The 18,997-nt window shown below is 36.4% G+C and overlaps 1 protein-coding gene across 7 annotated transcripts in view; it reads left to right on the top strand.

Annotated features, from left to right (window-relative positions):
- The window catches only part of ETV1 (ETS variant transcription factor 1), a 96,573-nt gene that overhangs the window by 60,887 nt on the left and 16,689 nt on the right, over positions 1–18,997 (top strand). For 6 of the 7 annotated variants that reach the window (XM_007445593.1, XM_007445591.1, XM_007445590.1 and 3 more), the window contains 3 exons: positions 16,673–16,740; position 17,891; positions 18,330–18,398. In XM_007445593.1, the coding sequence (XP_007445655.1) occupies positions 16,673–16,740; position 17,891; positions 18,330–18,398 (138 nt within the window). The remainder of the gene's footprint in view (positions 1–16,672; positions 16,741–17,890; positions 17,892–18,329; positions 18,399–18,997) is intronic. The other variant, XM_007445592.1, reaches the window with a different exon arrangement.

The following is an 18,997-nucleotide window of genomic DNA, read 5'->3' as shown; positions in this document are numbered from 1 at the left end:
GGAACTGCCCACTGAGAGGCTATACCTCTACTTCTGGAAGGTATACCAGTTACCCAGGACCCATGAATTCCCTGCCCAGCCAACCGTGAGTCCACTTCCAGGGCCTGAGCAAAGTTTATCCCAGGCCTAGTTTTCTGAAGGCAGAGCACACTGTTCCCATGTATACGTCTAGGTCCAAGGAGGTGGCCAAGGGACATCTGCTTGTGGGAGGATGAGGATGAAGCTTGGTTGTGCCCATATGTTTGGTGTGTGAGGCCCCCGTGGTGTGGAACAAGGTGGGGTTGAGGGATAGGGAGAGAGGCAGGAAGGGGGTGCGGAGGGGCCGGGGTCTGAAGACTGAAAACTGGCTCCATACCATCCTCTTTCAGCACTAATCCTAGAGATTTCCCCAAATTCTAGGTTTGGCCTGGCCTTCCAAGTTGTTATGTTGTTATAGTTTCAAGGAATAGGAGGAGAGAACATATTTATTTATCGTTTTGTTTGGCTGGTTTATAGTTTAAAATTTTAAACATATGGTGTGAGGGACTGTACTTGAATGCTTGTTCCAGGCCCTGTAATTTGGAGACGGTCCTAGAATGTACCATAGTGTTTACACTTTAGAACCTTTTATGTTTGCCCATGATTTACGGGCATCATTAAGAACTCTGCACTACAATGGGCTTTATTATAGACACGATTCATTTTTCTCTGCAAGTTTTTAGTCCTGTTAACTGATGTTATCCTTACTCTCCAAACCAAATTTTAATTTGCTGCACAGTTTTTTGAATTCATCGTGATTTTAAGAAACTTTAGATGGAAGTCAGTTAAAATGGACCAAATAATTGGTTCAAAAGGACTTGTAGGGCATAGCATTTTTAGAAAATTCTTTGTGTTTTTTAGAAATGTTTTTATATGTATAATCTCAGAAAGATTATCACTGAAATCATTTTCTTGATTCTGTGGTTTTCCATACATATATATATATATATATATATATATATATATATACACATATACATACATATATATATATATTCTCCTTATATTTATATTGTATATAAAATTATATATAACATGATGTTGAAGACGTGTAACTTTTCCTGAGAAGATGTGAACCAAACAAGAAAAAGATTTAAATAATACATTGCGGGCAAAATAATAGGAACTGGGGCTGTGAGGTTTAATTGCATTATTTGTGGACCATATATAATATGAATTCCAGAGTCAGCTATGGTCTGACCCTCAAAAGCACAGATTCAGTCACTTCTAACCTAACCATTCCTTAGCTCAATCTGCTATAATAAAATACCATCAGTGGGAAAGCTGAAGTAACAGACATTTAACTTTCACAGTTCTGCAGGCTGGGAAGTCCAAGATCAAGGTGCCAGAAGATTCATTTCCTGGTGAGGCCTCTTTTCCTGGCTTTGCAGATGGCTACTTACTCACTGTGTCCTCATGCGGCAGAGAGAGGGCTCTGGTCTCTCTTCCTCTTCTTTTATGAGGACACTAATTCCACCATGGGGGCCCAACCCTCATGACCTAGTCTTATTCTAGTTACCTCTCAAAGCCCCCGCCCCCCTCCAAATACCGTCACTTTTGGCATTAGGGCTTCACAGTGAATTATGGTGGACACGATCATTCAGTCTATTAACAGTCCAGTATCCTGTTTTAAAGGTACATAGGGCATCTCTTTTGTAAGTTGCCATAAAGCTTGCAAATGACTTGTGGAATATTTGTTTAATATTTGAGAAGCTGTTAATTTATGTTGCTTTCTCCCCTGTAAATTATATTTCAGATTGCTAAAGTTGGACAACACCTTTGAATTCTAATTTCAATATTGCCAATAAGATACCCTTCAGTTTCGCTTGAATAGTTAAATAGTAAAGTTGTATCTTCTGGATGGATGTGGTCTAAAGAACTGTAGTTACTGTGTAACCAGGGCAGATGAAAAATTAACCTGTGTGTTTCAAAATATGTTTTACTGGCCACCAAATTGCTGCAATTAAGTTGACGCATCTGTATACGTCATACATTGCCGTCAACAAGTACGATCTCCAGATGTTTTGTTTTGTTGTCATTAGTTCTTTCATCCTTGCTGACAGAATATTAAATAACCTTTTTAGGAAATCTAATGTATTTATCACTGAATCATTAAGTTCTTTGTTCACTTATTGATGTTGAACAAGTAGCACATTAGAAAATACTTTATGTGATTTAAAGACAATGCAAAAAACGTTGCATAGTCCATTTACTCAGCATCTGTGATCCAAAGGTTGTCCTTTAAGAAGCCCTCTAGAACTCGTTATTGCTTAATTCAATATAGCATAAATGTTGTGAAAATAAAAGAAGCTTTGTAAGTGAAAAGGTAGCATGATTATGCTCTAATAAAGCCTGACATTAATTATGATATGGGAAATGGAAGGTCTATTAGTTATAATTATAATTACAGGAATGCAATTTCAAGTGCTGAGTATTTAAGCTAAAAAATTGCAAAATATTTTGTTAGTCGAGTCGAAATTTTATTCAGGAAAAGGGACAAATCTTGGATCAGAAGACACTGGGGAGATAAAAAAAATTGATATTTAGGGCCAATTTGGTGAACCAGTACAGTGTGATCATGATTATATGATATTAAGTTCTCAGCAGTCCAATTGCATCTATTATTGTTGTTTTCCTCCTCTGCTTCTCTAGCCTAATAGTGCTGCATAAAGCAGGACACAGGTTTTTTGTTGGTTGGTTGGTTTTTCTTGAATCCAACCTGATTCCTCTCTTTTGCCCCTATGGCCAAGTGGCTATGTAAAAAGCGTTGAATAAGCATTGTGCGCTTCATATGGATGCAATGCTCCATTTTCATAAAATCGTGGTTATTTTTCCATTTTCATGCTTGCATATGAGGTTTTGCAGATTCAAAATGCCCAATGAGGTAAATATTTTAGATACTCACAACAACACATTTTATTAGAGTTGTATGTGTTCGTTGATTCGTCTTTTGTTTTTGTTTTGGATAGCTTAAGGTAGTATTTTTAGGAGGGTGGTGGGCACATGAAACTAAAGTTTGACTCAAGAAAATATCAGCACACAATGTTCATGTGCTTTGATTAGTAGGTATTTTCACTCTCAGACAATTATCTTAAAGGATGGGAGACGCAGGATGAATGTTTGGGGTGGGGGGAGGAATATTACAGAGTAATTGAATGGTAATGTAAGTTATGGCTATCAATAACAGAAATACTATGCAGCCATTAGAAGTCAGGTTTTAAAAAATATTTAGTGAAATGAGACTATTGAGTAAAAAAAATCGTAAGTGTAAAGCCCGACTTATGCAAAATAGGACTCAGGACATAAATACTGTGGTTATATATGCATGGTGCTATTATAGGCAGTATTTATTTTGTCTGTAAAGTGCTTTGTCTTTCAACAGTGCTTACGTACTGCTTGCCTCTTCAGACAGAGTACGTATTATATTTTAAAGTATCAACCAATTTAGAGTTGAAGAAAGAAAGAGTCCAAATTAATCACATCAGTCCTATAAGTGAAAAGAATGCTAAGTTAAAGATGACACAGTCTCATTCATTGCAAACCTGACTTTCTATTCGTTTGTTTCCAGGACTGCCTTAGAGAGGGAGGAGAATGAACATGCTACTTGGTGGGTTTCAGGTTCATCCCTGCACTGTTCTTGCAGTGCCATCCCTTAATGCTATTACGTTCCTTTGCATTTCCTTAAAGATCTTAACCTAGGGGTTGATTGGAGGGGATGATACATGAATAAGGTGTTTTTAACACTCAGCGCCTATTCTATTACTTTAATTAGTTTAAAAGATACTTCCCAGCCCTGTGGTGGAGCAGTTTAAGCTAGGAGCTGGGAAGGAAGAGGGGAAAGAGAACTTTCAGGGACAGAATAAGGTTTCTGAAATAAGAAAAAGGGGGAAAGCGTGTGCTTGGAGCTTCGGGAGAGGAGGAAGTGGTGTTAGAGGGTAAGGGAGAAAGCTGACGTCATGTTTTCTGAAGAAAAAGTTGCTGTATTTTTTAATTGTGTTTTTTAGGGCCATGAGTCCTTGTACTGATGAGGCCTTCTTTCAGTTTGGAGGCATGTCCCATTTATGTGGTAGTAAATGTTAGCATTATTTTCACTTGGGAAATTGACACAAATAGCTGTTTCATAGAATCATAAATCTTTAAACTCATGAAAGCTCTGGGGTATCACCTAATTCACATTCCTTCTTTACGCCCTATTATACAGATAAAATGTCCGAGGCTCATCCAAGTTAACTTACCATCAGTTACAAAGGTGTTTTGTGAAATAGCCAAAACCAGAACCAAGGTTTTCTTATTCTTAGTTTAGTGCACAGTCCACAGCCTATCTTTCTATATAATTGTCCAAAACACAGTACTTTAATCCACGATTTGTTAGATATATTATTTACCCTTTTCTCTAATTCTTAGAATGAGTATTTCCCTATGTCTTTTCGGTACGCGGGCCTCTCACTGTTGCGGCGCCTCCCGCTGCGGAGCACAGGCTCTGGACGCACAAGCTCAGCGGCCATGGCTCACGGGCCCAGCCGCTCCGCGGCATGTGGGATTTTTCCCGAACCGGGGCGCGAACCCTCATCCCCTGCATCGGCAGGCGGACTCTCGACCACTGTGCCACCCGGGAAGCCCTGCCTATGTCTTTTAAAAGCTCTATGTGACCCAGGGCAAAGAAAGCATTTGCATTAAAACTTAAGGTGTTTTAAACTTAAGGTAATTTGGGGGTATTTATTTCACATTAGACAGTCCCCAGATTTTATTCTAGCTGTTAGGTGCTCACTGTTGTAAGATAGGAAAATATAAAACTTCAATTGATATCTCAGATTAAAATGTGTTCTACTTCCTTTTTAAAAATACACCATAAACATTATCAAACATTGAGATTGTCAGAGAAGTAACTTTTCCTAATAGTCCTTCTGGAAAAGGCTGAACAATTATTAGAAGGAAAAGTATCAAATTGATGGCCTAGCCAGTTCGAAAATTCTTTGATTGATCATATAAACTTTGAGTTTGAGCCTTCTTTCTTATTGGACTTCACTCTTTGTTAAAACACTTGATAGCTTGATGGCTTAAAATTTAACTATAAGAGTCATTTTCAAACTTTTGTCAGCTGAATCTATTTTTCAGCAGAAAGCTTATGAAGGACTGCGGTATCTAAAACAGATATGGGACTTCCCTGGCCGTCCAGTGGTTGGAACTCCATTCTTCCACTGCAGAGGGTGAGGGTTCAATCCCTGGTTGGGGAACTAAGATCCCACATACTGCGTGGCATGGCCAAAAAATTAAAAAACAAAACAAACAAAAGGACCTATAAGGAAAGCTTACATTTGGAAAAATAAGACGGGCCTTTTCTAGCTTTCATTTTTAAATCCTAGCAACCCTTCCCAAGTTTCCATATACTTCATCACCTTAGGACTTTGATGAAGGCCAATAGACAAACCTTCAAATTTAGAGAGTAATTATCTGTACTTAGCATGTAGAAGAATAATATGTAGGCAGAGAAATGATCAAATAAATGCACAATACTTAGCTCATGTCAAATATGTTAAAACTAGGAATACATTTAACTTTCATCTGTGAGAGCTGACAAATATATCTGGTACTCACATAGGTCCAAGCTGGCAATGTAGTCATAAGAGTTAAATCGTTTTGCGTTTCTGAAATGGCGAGAGAAGATTTTTATGTTGCAAATGTTATTCTGTGTTTTGCTGTGTTGATGGGTACTCATCTTAAATAGCAGAGAAAATAGTGAAGTAATTCCTAATGCTGCTCTTAGTGAGCATTGCTTGGGAATTCCCCTTGCAGAATTTAGAATATGGTTTTAAGGTTAAAGTTATAGGATGAAATCAGTAGATAATAGAGCAAGAAAAACATACTTGTTTTCTGCAGCCACATAGAAATATGAGTAAATAGTGCTTTATGTGTTTGGAGATGATTTGTCAGGGCCTCAGTCAACTGGCTCAACTTGCACAAAATTACAAAAAAAACAAAAACCAAAAAACACCAAAATTCAGAAGGCAAAATGTACTCAGTAGTTTATTTCTAAACTGTTACTATTATGATTGTTACTACTACTACTGTAGTAATAGCTCAGAAATTCTGTCATCAGGATATATTATTTTTTAATGATTTCTTATTATTTATTTTTTAAGAGGGGATATATATTTTAGGGAAACTAACCTCATATATTTTATAATAAATGTTCTTATATGTCTTCTGAACAATTGAATTACACATAAGTAAACAACCAAAAATACTGTTCAAGAAATACAAGGAATGCAGTGATGACAAAAGGAAACTGTTGAAAAATGCTCATTAAAGTTGGATGGAACAGAAAGAAGAGAAGCAAAGGCTACTGATATTTATTTTGAACTTCCAGGCTTGCCATAAACTAGCTTCTTGATTTCTGAAATGGAAGGCCCCATGATTGATAATTATAACTTTAATTTTTAAAAATATGAAATAAAAACATTTAGAAATATTAAGCTTTACTTCATCACTTTTACTTACGTATCTTTGAACCACCTTAAAAACTAATTCTTCAAAGAATACTGAAATTTTTTAAAGCCAAAAAAAGAGAATGTTATTTAAGAATTAATAATTGAATGTGCGTTGACTCTTCAGTGGTCTTTCTCTGTTCCATGTTTTCTCTGGATGATAGATTATAGGATTCCTTGTCATCTCGCCTCCTGGCTGTGTCAAGTATTTTAATTTTAGTTTAATTTTAGTTTAAAGTTAAATATGGTGGTAACTTGATTTATTCTCTATCATTTTATTAGCCAGATATTAGAAATTGGAAGATAAATATTAAATTATAACGCCATAGTAGAAAATCTTGCACACATTTAAAACCAAAGACCATGCATTTTTCATGTTTCTCCTCATTCCTTCTTCTATAGGCATAGCAAAGATCCTATGAGAAGTCAGTTAGAGGTATATTCAGGGATTGTTGACTGCAACCATTTCCCAATATGGCTTCAGGTCACTGGAAGAGAAAAGTATTTTCTTCCCTCTGGAGTCAAGGGCCAAGTTACAGATGGCTGATTAAACCCATTATATGTTTTAACAGTGTTTGGTATTGGACTGACTCTTTACAAATCACTCCCATAATTGCTCATAAATAGTTTTCTTCCCTCCTAAAAACTCTAGATATTTTTAAGCATTACCATCTTTAGTGATTTCCAGCGCAGTGATGATTATGGTTCCATGAACTTTGGCTTTTTGTACCTGCTATTTAACACTCCCAAAGCCCAAGCCTTGGCCCTACTCCATTACTAAGCATCATTTGCTTACGGCCACATTTTTTTTTCTAAAACATGGCAGCTGATTTTTTTCCCTCCGAACTTTGAAACCATTGCTCCAAGAATTTCAAGTGGAGAATCACTTGGGAATTTAAAGGAATGAGCTATTGATCCCTCAGGAAAAATTAACATCTTACCTGTTTCTCTAGAATCCAAATATAATTTTCTTTTTCTCAGTGTGTGAGTTGTGGACTAGTAGATCACTTAATCTCTGATATTTAGGTGCTTAAATTGTGAAAAGTGACGGTGATGCCTTCCTAATTGATTTTGTTATTATAATAGAGCTCACAATTTGACTTTGCTTTTTATTGGTTAGCAGATCTCATATGAGTTTTCCTCATTCAGTTCTAGGTTAAAATAGCAAATCTCCCCAAACAGTACTTTGGTCCACTATATCAGTTTTTCTAAGAAATACTTCAGTATGCTCTAAATCTACAAGTTACAGTAAGTGGCACTGGCTAGTGATTTGATTTGAGAATTGAGACTATGGTCTGGATTTACTCTTTATGCATTAACACAGGTCAAATGGACAGGGACTGTATTTTAAGTCAGTAATGGAAGGCTGAAGGCTGTCTTAAACCAATCATATCAGTTTTACCCATGACTGATTGATTCCCTAGGGGCAGAGCCCTGTAAGCATTTCTCTTACATGAATGGACTCTATAGAGCCTGGAGTTTCATTCATAAAATGGAGACTGAAAGGAAACGCCACACACACACACACACACACACACACACACACACACACACACACACACACACACACACACACACACACACACTCTTTACTCTCTGGAATGTCCATTTATACAGAGCTGAAGGGTATAGTGTTCCATCAGCTGCTGCTTTTGCCAGTTGACTGGAAGTAATGATTAATGCTCATTGGTCCTGCCTGCATGTAACCTGACACTATTTATGGCCTTGCAGTGTTCCTAATGTATAGTGAATGAGAAGACAACATTCTCAAATCAGAAACATAAACAGGAACTGGTGGGTCTGAATTCCATTCAAATATGTCATTTCAGCCACACAGTGTTTGTCTAACTTGGATTTTACAGGCAGGAAAGGGGGAAGGGAGGGATAATCTGCTTGTGAGTTGAACTAGCATGAAAAAAGGGAATTAGAATGGGGAGGGGGGTGTACTTTTTTAGTGTAGGATTTTTAGTTTCTTTTTAAAGAAAACAACCAGGATGCTTAGGCCCAGAACTGCTTATTGCGAGTGGGTGAGATGAACATACAACTGTTTTCATATGTGCAACTAAGATTTGCAATTAAATGAGACAGTTTAAGGATGCGCATTTGGATTTCTCCCTCTGTGTGTGTGTTTCATAAACGTGAACAAGAGAGGGAAGATAAATATTTATTTTTTACAAGTATATATCTGAGTATATATGTTTAGGTTTAGAATATTGTTATAGAATATTTTACACTTAAAGGATCTCTATACTTAAGTGACTTAACTATTTAATAGTTTAAAGGGAGACTTTTTATTTCATAAAATATTTTTACCTAACATAGGCATAACTTAATTGAAATCTTTTCAAGGAATTTTTTTCAGATTAAATAGATTATGGTTTTTATCATGTGTGTACATGTGTGTAAATTTTCTATTTAATTGCTTCTAATACAGTCTTGAAAATTTTACAAAGGTAGCTATTCAAAAACACATGTGAAAAACAAAGCAAGGCAAAACTGAAAGAATGACACGCATATATCATTATGATTTATTTACTATTCTCTTAAGTTTAGAAAAGTATCTTTGAACATTCCATTCTGCTAACCCTTCTTTGCAGTGTGTGGGCCCTCACAGTTCACTGTTTTCATCCACATGTTTTTGTTATTCTTAGCATTAAAAAATAAAACCACCCACTTGGTGTGACACTGGAAACATTATACTGAATCCTGGACCTGTTACCTATTTACTACTAATGTCATTTTGAGCATGTTTTGTTACCTCTTTTGTCCTCGGTTTCCTCATTCATGGAAAGGGGAAAATAATTCCTATACCTTTTGTGTTTTAGTGAGGATTAAATATGACTATGTTTGTAAAATTGCTACTATAGTGTTAGGGGTCCAGGCAATTAGAATAAGGATTTCTGTTGATGTGATTTTTTTTTTTTTTTTTTTTTTCTTTTTGCGGTACGCGGGCCTCTCCTGTGCTCCGGACGCACTGGCTCAGCAGCCACGGTTCACGGGCCTAGTCGCTCCGCGGCATGTGGGATCTTCCCAGACCGGGGCACGAACCCGTGTCCCCTGCATCGGCAGGCAGACTCTCAACCACTGCACCACCAGGGAAGCCCTGTTGATGTGATTTTATCTTAACTTCTAGAGATTTCCTCAGACTGTTGCTAGTTCTTGAATGAGGTGCCACTATTATAATATTTATAAATACACTTCGGTGCTAAAGGATAAGACAAAATAAGAGAGATATTCTTATGTTAAAACAATCATATTGGGGCTCCCCTGGTGGCGCAGTGGTTGAGAGTCCGCTTGCCGATGCAGGGGACGCGGGTTCGTGCCCCGGTCCGGGAAGATCCCACATGCCGCGGAGCGGCTGGGCCCGTGAGCCATGGCCGCTGAGCCTGCGCGTCCGGAGCCTGTGCTCCGCAGCGGGAGAGGCCACGGCAGTGAGAGGCCCGCGTACCGCAAAAAAACAAACAAACAAACAAAAAACAATCATATTGTGCATAGCCAACAAGGTAGTGTACAATTATGCTGTTTCTGCCGTAGTGAAACAGTCACTGAACTTACTGCTAGTGTTATTCATGTTTAAAGCAAGGAGACTAAATCATCTGAATATTGAGGGGATCCAAGGAAAAAATGAGTGAGAGGACAAAGCAATTCATGATGTATTTGTTTCAAATTGTGTAGGTTCCAGAAAGGGAACAATTCAGCATTGATGCTCATCATGAAAAATTCCCCCACTTTAGAATTTCTTTTGTGGCCCCCTTTGGCAACTAATGGCATCTTTTCTCATATATATTTTTAAACTTCCGTTAATTGTCAGAGTGCAATAATATCTAATAAGTAGTCAAAGTTAAAATTGTGCTTATTTTGTGCAATTGTGTTTCCTATCATTTCAACTTTATTTTCAACTCTAACTTACTGAAACCTCCACAGGCTTGTAAAGCTTGTGAAACTGTGAGCCAACTAGATCATAATAAGCTAATCCTCTTTGAATGTGGTAGTTATTTGTGTAGGATACTGTCCCCTGCAAAAAAAAAAAAAAAAAAAAAAAAAAAAAAAAAAAGCCAAAAAAACCCAGATGCTTACAAGAGAAGTTTGTGGTTTCTTAGGTAAAATTCTATGCTGTTATTTTAGGTTATATAGCCTTTAAGTTTTAAAAGCATCTGAATGCAGATAACTGTGTTACTTTGTTTTTCTTTTTTAAGGTTTTGCAAGCACTATTCTAGGCATACAAAGACTGACATAGTTCTCTTAATGTCCTCAAAGTCTGTCAGCAGTAGATTCAGTACATCTGATCTGTGGCAAAAGAAATATCTCTGCAGATTTTACATTACTTATATTCACAGTGTACTAAACATCCTAATGACAAAGCTCCCATCTAAGTGTGAATGAAGTAATACCAAATGCATCACTCTCTTAAGATTTCAGCCACCTCCAACTTTTCTGCCTTCTTCACATGTTTCAGTGACTAAGTTGTTATATTTATATAGAGCTTTTGTGACTGACAACAATAGATCTTATAAAACTTGACTTAAAGCCTTCACACTTGAATTCAGACATATTAATACTGGGCCTTATTTTTTAGGGTTAATTACTTTCAGTTTTGTTCTATAAATAGCTTGTATGGGTGTAAAAAAAAATCCTCAGGTTAGCATCCTTTTTAGAACACTTTATAAAATAAATTTTCTTGATTAGCTACACGAAATCTCTTCATGTGGCAAGTGGAAATGCAGAGTACAAGGATGCTACACTAGTATGTATGTGAAGACCTGTGCATTTAAATACATCTTTATGAAGCTCATTCATTTATGCACTCTGGAAAAGCTTTGGATTTTAAACATTAAACTGAGTTTGCCAGGAAATGAGAAGAAACAAAAAACTTAAGTTTAAGAAAGACACAACTTAGGCAAGATCTGTCATAATGCTCTTCTTTCTTGAGTGAGATTGATGCCATTAGTTCTTGGTACAGCTCAGTATTTGTTTAGATGATAAAATAAATGTCTTTGAAAACTTGTTTACGTTGAAATACACACACACACACACACACACACAAGCACATTTCTCACCAAGTACCTGTTAATTTCAGATGTATGTTGACACACACATTTTGGCCCTGGAGTTTTAATTTCCACCATCATCATTATACCATAAACAAGTTTAGGTGGACTTGATCTTGTTACATCACCTCCTCAAGGAGTTAGTTAAGTGTGTAATCAATCCATCTCTGCAGTGTACACGCTCATGAAAGCAAAATCACATTAAAATACAACATCGAACTTATTTCTATTTTACTGGGATTTCTCATTTACTCTCAGAGATTTGAATGCTTAATTAAGTTATCACACTGATTGTTTCTCCAGGAATTTAACTAGAAGCATCAAATGAAATGAAAGCAAGGTGCTTTTTCCCCCTTATTTAAAGTTTACAATCTGAAGTGTTTTCAGCTTCGTACACTATTTGATAACAAAGAATTTCAACAAATTATAGGGATGTCTCATACAACTGTGGCAAATAGTTTCTCTCTGATCCGGCCTGTTATAGCTCCTAGAAACTTTAGGCAAACCATGCCCTGAAGAAGAAACTTCATCCTGTACTATGGGGCAACGCATATGCAAATCAGAAAAGTGCCTAGCAACTTCAAAACTGCACTTTGTGGGCAGACCTTTGGTAAAGCTTCCCAAATCGGTATTATGTTTCCCAGTACAGTTTTAAAATGCAAGTCAAGAAACAGCTTTTTAGTTTCATACTTGCTTATCTTAATTTAAAGGAAATTTTAACTGCGTTACTAAAGGTGAAGACTAATCAAATCAGGTAGTTTAGTGTGTTAGTTTACTTCTTAACTTCCGTCACAGTGACTATGACTAGCGCATTAAAATGACAACAGTGCTTTGCTGCTTTGAATTTTTGCAGCATATTAGATCAGCTTTCATCACCATGAACTCATCTGTGACAAATTATAGGCAGTTTAGTTTCTGCAAGCTGATTTGGCCCCGTCCTAAGGTCATGCTGAAGAGCTCTTTGATCCATAAGTTTCCAAATAATAAAAAAAAATCCTTTACCCTAAATTAAATATACATAATTCAATTTACAGATTGAATTTAAAACTTTTTAGACTAAAGCCATTTAGCATCAAATATCAGGGAGTAATACTGTAAAAAGAAGCTCAAAAGAGGTACCTTCAAATATTTTGAAAATATAATGGAGCTTCTCACTTAAACCTTATAAATTTATAATGAATTTAAAATCAATATATTTAAAATATCATAGGTTAGTAGATTTATGAAGAATACTACTGAATAAGTACACGAATAAGCAGTGTCAACCATCTCAGTAGATACATGATTTAAGAATAGCAAATTAAGTTACAAAAATAATTTTGATATGTAATTATTTCTAGTTTTAAGTACGGTGATTCACACAGTTTAAATACTTGTGAGGTTCACTTAAAAGTAGATTCTGTTAATAATAAGTACCTTATATTGAATCCTCAGTGTTAGCAGAAAGTGGGCAGAATGTTGCCCGTGGCTTACTCCATATGGTCTTCCAAAAACCCTTTGAAGGAAATCACTGTTATTCCCATTTTACAGATGTGGAGGTTGAGAGTTAAGAGGTGTTAAATAACTAACAAAATGTTATACTCCCATAAAATATCAGAACTGAGATTCAAAACCAGGTCTCTTAGATGACAAGGTGAATGTTTGTAATCACTGCTGTACTAATGATCCTAAGATTATAATTACGGATGCATATTAAGACAGTGTAAATATGCTCTCATCTTAACGTTTGTGAATAGGATAAACTGCAGCTTATTATTGTCACTGAATTATGTAAGTTTTATTTCATGGATAAACATAAACGAATATGTATGAAATGCCTCCATTCCCTGCTACAAAACATTTCCCTTTGAAGTCACCACTTAGCTAGTTTTGATCTGAGTTGAGCATTTAGCAAAAGTTAAAATGTAATGCCAAACTTCATTGGTTGGATTTTTTATTAGATAAGGTAGAAATGAAAGCAGCAGGCAATTTAATTAGCAGTAATTTTTCTGGGCAAGTCATTACTTTGATGAACTTCAGAGCAATGTTTATGGCTCCTAATTAACCATGTTAGTCATTTGATTGAATAATCACTTTGGAAATGTTTCTACAATTTGATTAGAGTCTGACCCACTCTGATGGTCATAAATTAACTGATATCACTTTAGGATAACATGACTTTAGTTACTTTAGGGGAATAAACTTCTCTTAGCCATATTTTTTTCAGGCTTCTCTGAACCATACAGAGGGCACGGATTTTAAAGATAGACTGGACTTAAACAATGCTGGCCAAGTGTCTCAATTTCAAGAGCTAGATGTTAATTTTATTTACTCTGGGGTGTAATCAATAGTATTAAGAACTGGCATAATCACAAATATATTCTCATGTATGCATTTTTTTCTAAATTGCTGTTCAGTGCTTTTTTGTTTAGAACTTAGGCCACAAGTTGAGCCTTTGGAAACGTAATGGAGGTTCCGGCATTAGCCATATTTTATGTCGTTAATTTATGATGACTTTTAAATCAGTATACTTTAAATATCATAGAATAATAAGTAGAATTTATGAATAATATTACAGAGTAAGTACAACAAAAACCAATAAATCAGCTAGTTCAATAGACACTAGTATTAGTGAAATTATCCATCGAATCCTATCTTTGATGTCAAATGTCTAGTTTTCCAGGATTATGATTATTTCATATGATGTTAGGGCGCTTTTATAAGCCGACCCTTCAACTTTGAATAGTGGGTTTCTCAGAAACGCTTGCATTTTCTTTCTTCCGCTTTTTCTCCCCCTTTGGGGAGGAAACTACATTTAGTCACGCTAAATATATAATAGAGTTTAACCTATACATTTCCTAGCTGCCTTCAGAGCCAGCCAGCTGTTTTTACAGCCACACTCCAGCTGGGCAGCAGTCAGTAAAAGTATTTTGTGGCAGGGTGTCAACATTGGTACAACAAAATGCTTGCCTCTAAGCAGCTGGGGAGCTGGTGGCAGAGTCATTAACACTCTCCTTTCCAGGCCCAGCTGCCTGAGGGAACTTACGCCTTGGTAATAAATCAAAATAACATGAAAAATTAATTTGAAGTACCATTGGTTAAAGAGTTGGGGTAAAATGCATTGCTAATCATTTGGTAACCCAGAAGATCAACTCCACTGCAACCCTATTGTAAGCACTGATATCAGAAAGCACGGTTTAACCCTGTAGGGTCAGAATTATATACTACATAATACTTTATATAAAGAAGGCGCAATATAATAAAGTGTTTGAAAATGAGTTTTACACTGTTTTCGGCTTGTAAGCTATTGATTGCCACATACTTTTCAATATTACTGCTATTAGGGATCGCCATTAAGCTATTTTTGACTAAAACCACATAAGATAAGCCTTTTCTGTGAAATAATATCTCATATTTTGGTTGATATTTATCACTAGAAAAAATTTTAGAACATCAGGTAGACTTTAAACATGGAACATTCCAGACCAAGAAAGAATGACATCTGGGCTAAACAGTGCTCATTATCTATTACAGCATGAAAGTCTATAGATGGATAGTTAAAGAGAGATAAGGGCCTTTGGATTCCCATTCATTTAAATGTTATTACTTGTTCAGAAGTTAAGTACTTATTGCAAGTGGTGGAAAGGAAGATATATTCTTATATTAAATAGCACACTTGTCATATATATTTTATACATTTATTTTTGTACATGTTGTTTAAAAAACTTAAGTAATACATACAGAAGATAGAATCAACTTAGTCACATGTGTATATATTCCTGTGGAACTTATATATGTTATATGTAGGGTTGGGCCCAGGTTTTCGGTACCTAAAACTTATAAAATTTGGGGAACCCCCTGAAAGAAAAAAAAGGAAATGACATATACAAAATTAGGCATAGGATTTCAGCAGGGCTCTTGCAAGTTGAGGGGCTTCTTTTTGTTTTGTTTTTTTTTTGCGGTACGTGGGCCTCTCACTGTTGTGGCCTCTCCCGTTACGGAGCACAGGCTCGGGAGGCGCAGGCTCAGCAGCCATGGCTCACGGGCCCAGCTGCTCCGCGGCATGTGAGATCTTCCCAGACCGGGGCACGAACCCGTGTGCCCTGCATCGGCAGGCGGACTCTCAACCACTGCGCCACCAGGGAAGCCCAAGTTGAGGGTCTTGAGGTTGAAATTTCACTGTCTTCACCATGAATAGACCTCTAGTTATGTGAGTGAACTTCTATATTCAGAGTTAAATAACTAGGGACGATAATAGACTCAGATAACATCTCACCCAACCCTTTGTTTTATATAAACTTAGACACAAAATGGCTTATCTAAAGTCATGTAGCTTTATTAGTAGTAAATGAAGGACTTGAATTTTAATCTTTTGTCTCTTAATCTATATATTTTTCCTTTTCTCCATATCTAAAGCTACTAAATACATTAGATACACAGCCATCACTATGACTCAAGTTTAACCATTAACCAAGTTTATTTTCTCAGGGATGAGTTAACTTGGTCACACAGGCAAGGCCTCACTCTTAAGGTAACAATTGTGTTTGCTAAGAAGTTGTTGGATTTCTCTTTTATAGTATCACTGGTTTTGAATCTGACCTGTGGGCTTAACAAAATGGAAAGCCAGTCATGTTTCTATCTGAAGAAAAAAGAGCAGTCACCTTACTAGGCTGGAGTAATTTTAAGAGATATAACAATTTTGTCTTCTCATAATAATTTCTAGCCAGTGTCCATGAAGTAAAGTATGAACGAGTCTTTTATTGATCTTTGCTTTGGATGACATTGAGTATACAAAGTTATTCCATACATGTCCTGAAATATTTTTTAACTCATGACACTGTTTGAGGACACAATCACATTTATGCAGGGTTGCTGGTAAAGCCACCTTTACTTTATTAAGGTTGGTGTGGGTAAAACTTTGAATTCACCTGCCTGTTCAGGAGAATCAGTATCCACCATGATATGCTTCTCATCCTTACGTTTCTTGTGTGGGCCCTGCCTGAAATGTTAACTATGTGTTGACAAGTTCCGCTCAAGAGACTCGTGTCAGTTTCTGTTACTTTTCCTTTCTGCACTCTGTCCACTGATAACAGCACATTTGCAGCTCCAGACATCTTTGACCGCTGTTGTTTCCTCTTGCAGAAGTGCCTAGCTGCCACTCCATTTATATGAGGCAAGAAGGCTTCCTGGCTCATCCCAGCAGAACAGAAGTTAAGTTTTCCACTATTGAAATTCTTGTAAATACCTGTCAACATAATTGGACATCCTAAGGATACTGTCAGATTATCATTATATTACATGGGGAAAATCGCTTACGTCCACTAAACCATTATTTTAAAACTTTTCTTTTTAAAGTAAAAGGAAGATTTTTCACGTCATGATCTCTTATATTTGGTTGTTAACATGAGTCATGTGCATATAAACAGCTGAAAAGTGGACTTCTCTGTTCTTTTTTGCCAGCAACTACATCCTTTTGAAAGAGAACATGTGCTTTTATAAGATCACCTTACCTTACTGCTTTCTACTGAAATGTATCTTTTAGGAATTTTCAGTTTTGCTTTAGAGACCTATGTCATTGTTTTGAAATAAAGCACTGTTGATTTAAATACATTCACCTTTAAATATCCTAGATTTTACATTTTGGGACAAGTAATTGTTAAGAATGGACTTTCACATAAGAGACTTAGAAAAGGAGTTTTCTTTTGTGGATGTGTTATGGTAACCGTGGGGGGAAAGTTTTGTTCTAATGGGCATGATACCTGCAAAGTAATGAAAATGAAAATGATTGTATCTGGATAGACTCCCCTTTAAAGTATTTCCGGAATTATGTGCATGGTCCTTGATGTCAACACTATGTATCTTCTGTGAATGACTTAGATCCATCCTTCTAGGTTGAGTCCAACATTGGTTGTTTTGTTTAAATAACATTAATAGAAGTAAATCCCCATGTTTAAAGGATAGTATTATGAGATGGTAAATCCAGAAAATATGAGACCAAAAATTTTGCACAAATGCAATATAATTATTGTTGCTATTTTTAATATTATGTACCTACCACAGAGACCAATACTTTTGAGACATAAAACTGTGACTAAACTATGGGAAATTTCTTCCTGGTGATGAAAGATAACAGCAATTAAATGAAGGTCCCACAGTCAAGGATATTTGGGGGAGAAAATGATTGTGAAAAGCTGTCAATTTATTTTGCATTTTTCCTATGGACTTAGTAATGTTACAGCAAAAAGGAAAGTTTTTTTTAACTGCCTTGACTATTGAAGATGAAAACACGAGAAAGTTAACCTAGCTAAATATTTCTCCAAAGAAGTAAGGGGGTAAACTGTACCTGTTTCAGTTCATCAGGGTCATAATGCAGGGTACATAGCAGTAATTCACTCTGATTTCCCTCTCATCTGGTTGAATAACAAAACTTGGAAGAAAATGGAAAAGGAAATGATACGTCATACATCCCAGGTTTGCCAGTGTTTACATAAGCTCTATGCTTTGGTTAGTAATAATATAAATTGCTAACTCTCATGTATTACCATGTCCTAGGCAGTGTTCTAAAGTTGCATATATTAAATCATTTAATCCTCACAACAACCCTATAAGGTAGATGCTTTGTTATCATTCCCATTTTATAGATGAGGAGACTGAGGCACAGAGGTTAAATAATGTGTCCAAGGTCACGGAGTGGAAAAGTAGAAGAGTCCTACCTCCGTTTTTGCGTTAATGGTATGTTTTGATTTATTTGTGAGTGTTATTTCTGTCATGAATAAATGTATTTCATTTCCCCCCACAGGCTGCATGTTTGAAAAGGGCCCCAGGCAGTTTTATGATGACACCTGTGTTGTCCCAGAGAAATTCGATGGTAGGTTTTTCATTGTGTATCAAGTTTTGATTTCTGTAAGAGGGCGTGGAGAGATCACCTTCGCCTCTCCTGAAAGCAGTCAACATCGCTACTTAACGATTTTTATGCCCGTCACTTACGATGCACTCAAGTCTCGCTAAACTTTGCCTCTTATAAATTCCCTTTCCTTTGCCCGTTAAGAAGCTTTTTTCTTTTGTCCTATCAGAGATCCCATTTTTAGAGTTAGACAGAGTATCATTCTTGCTGAGCTTTATGTAGAATAAGAGGGCCCTTTCCATTGCCCGGCTGAAAACATGCTGCTTGTTGCTTGAGATTTATTGAGAGCTGATCCCATAATTAACAAAGCAGAGGAGAAAGCATGCTACTGTGGATGCATGGATGACTAATGCAGGCTCTTGCCTTTTATTGTTCACGAAGAGATGCATTATGGAACACAGGAACAATACAGCTGCCCATTTAGTTAGTGATTGTGAGTCCTCCCTTTTTGTTTTTCCCCTGGGAAGATGTTCATTACTAATGTGACATTACTTTGTAATTGCTTCAGATGGAGTTAGGAAAGCATCGCTCTTTCTTTCCTTTTTTTTTTTTTTTTTTTTTTT

Source organism: Lipotes vexillifer, unplaced genomic scaffold (assembly GCF_000442215.2).
Source record: "Lipotes vexillifer unplaced genomic scaffold, Lipotes_vexillifer_v1.1 scaffold1198, whole genome shotgun sequence".
In the NCBI taxonomy this organism is placed as follows: domain Eukaryota; kingdom Metazoa; phylum Chordata; class Mammalia; order Artiodactyla; family Lipotidae; genus Lipotes; species Lipotes vexillifer.
The sequence above is the reverse complement of the archived record's forward strand: the minus strand, read 5'-3'. Positions and strand labels throughout refer to the sequence as shown.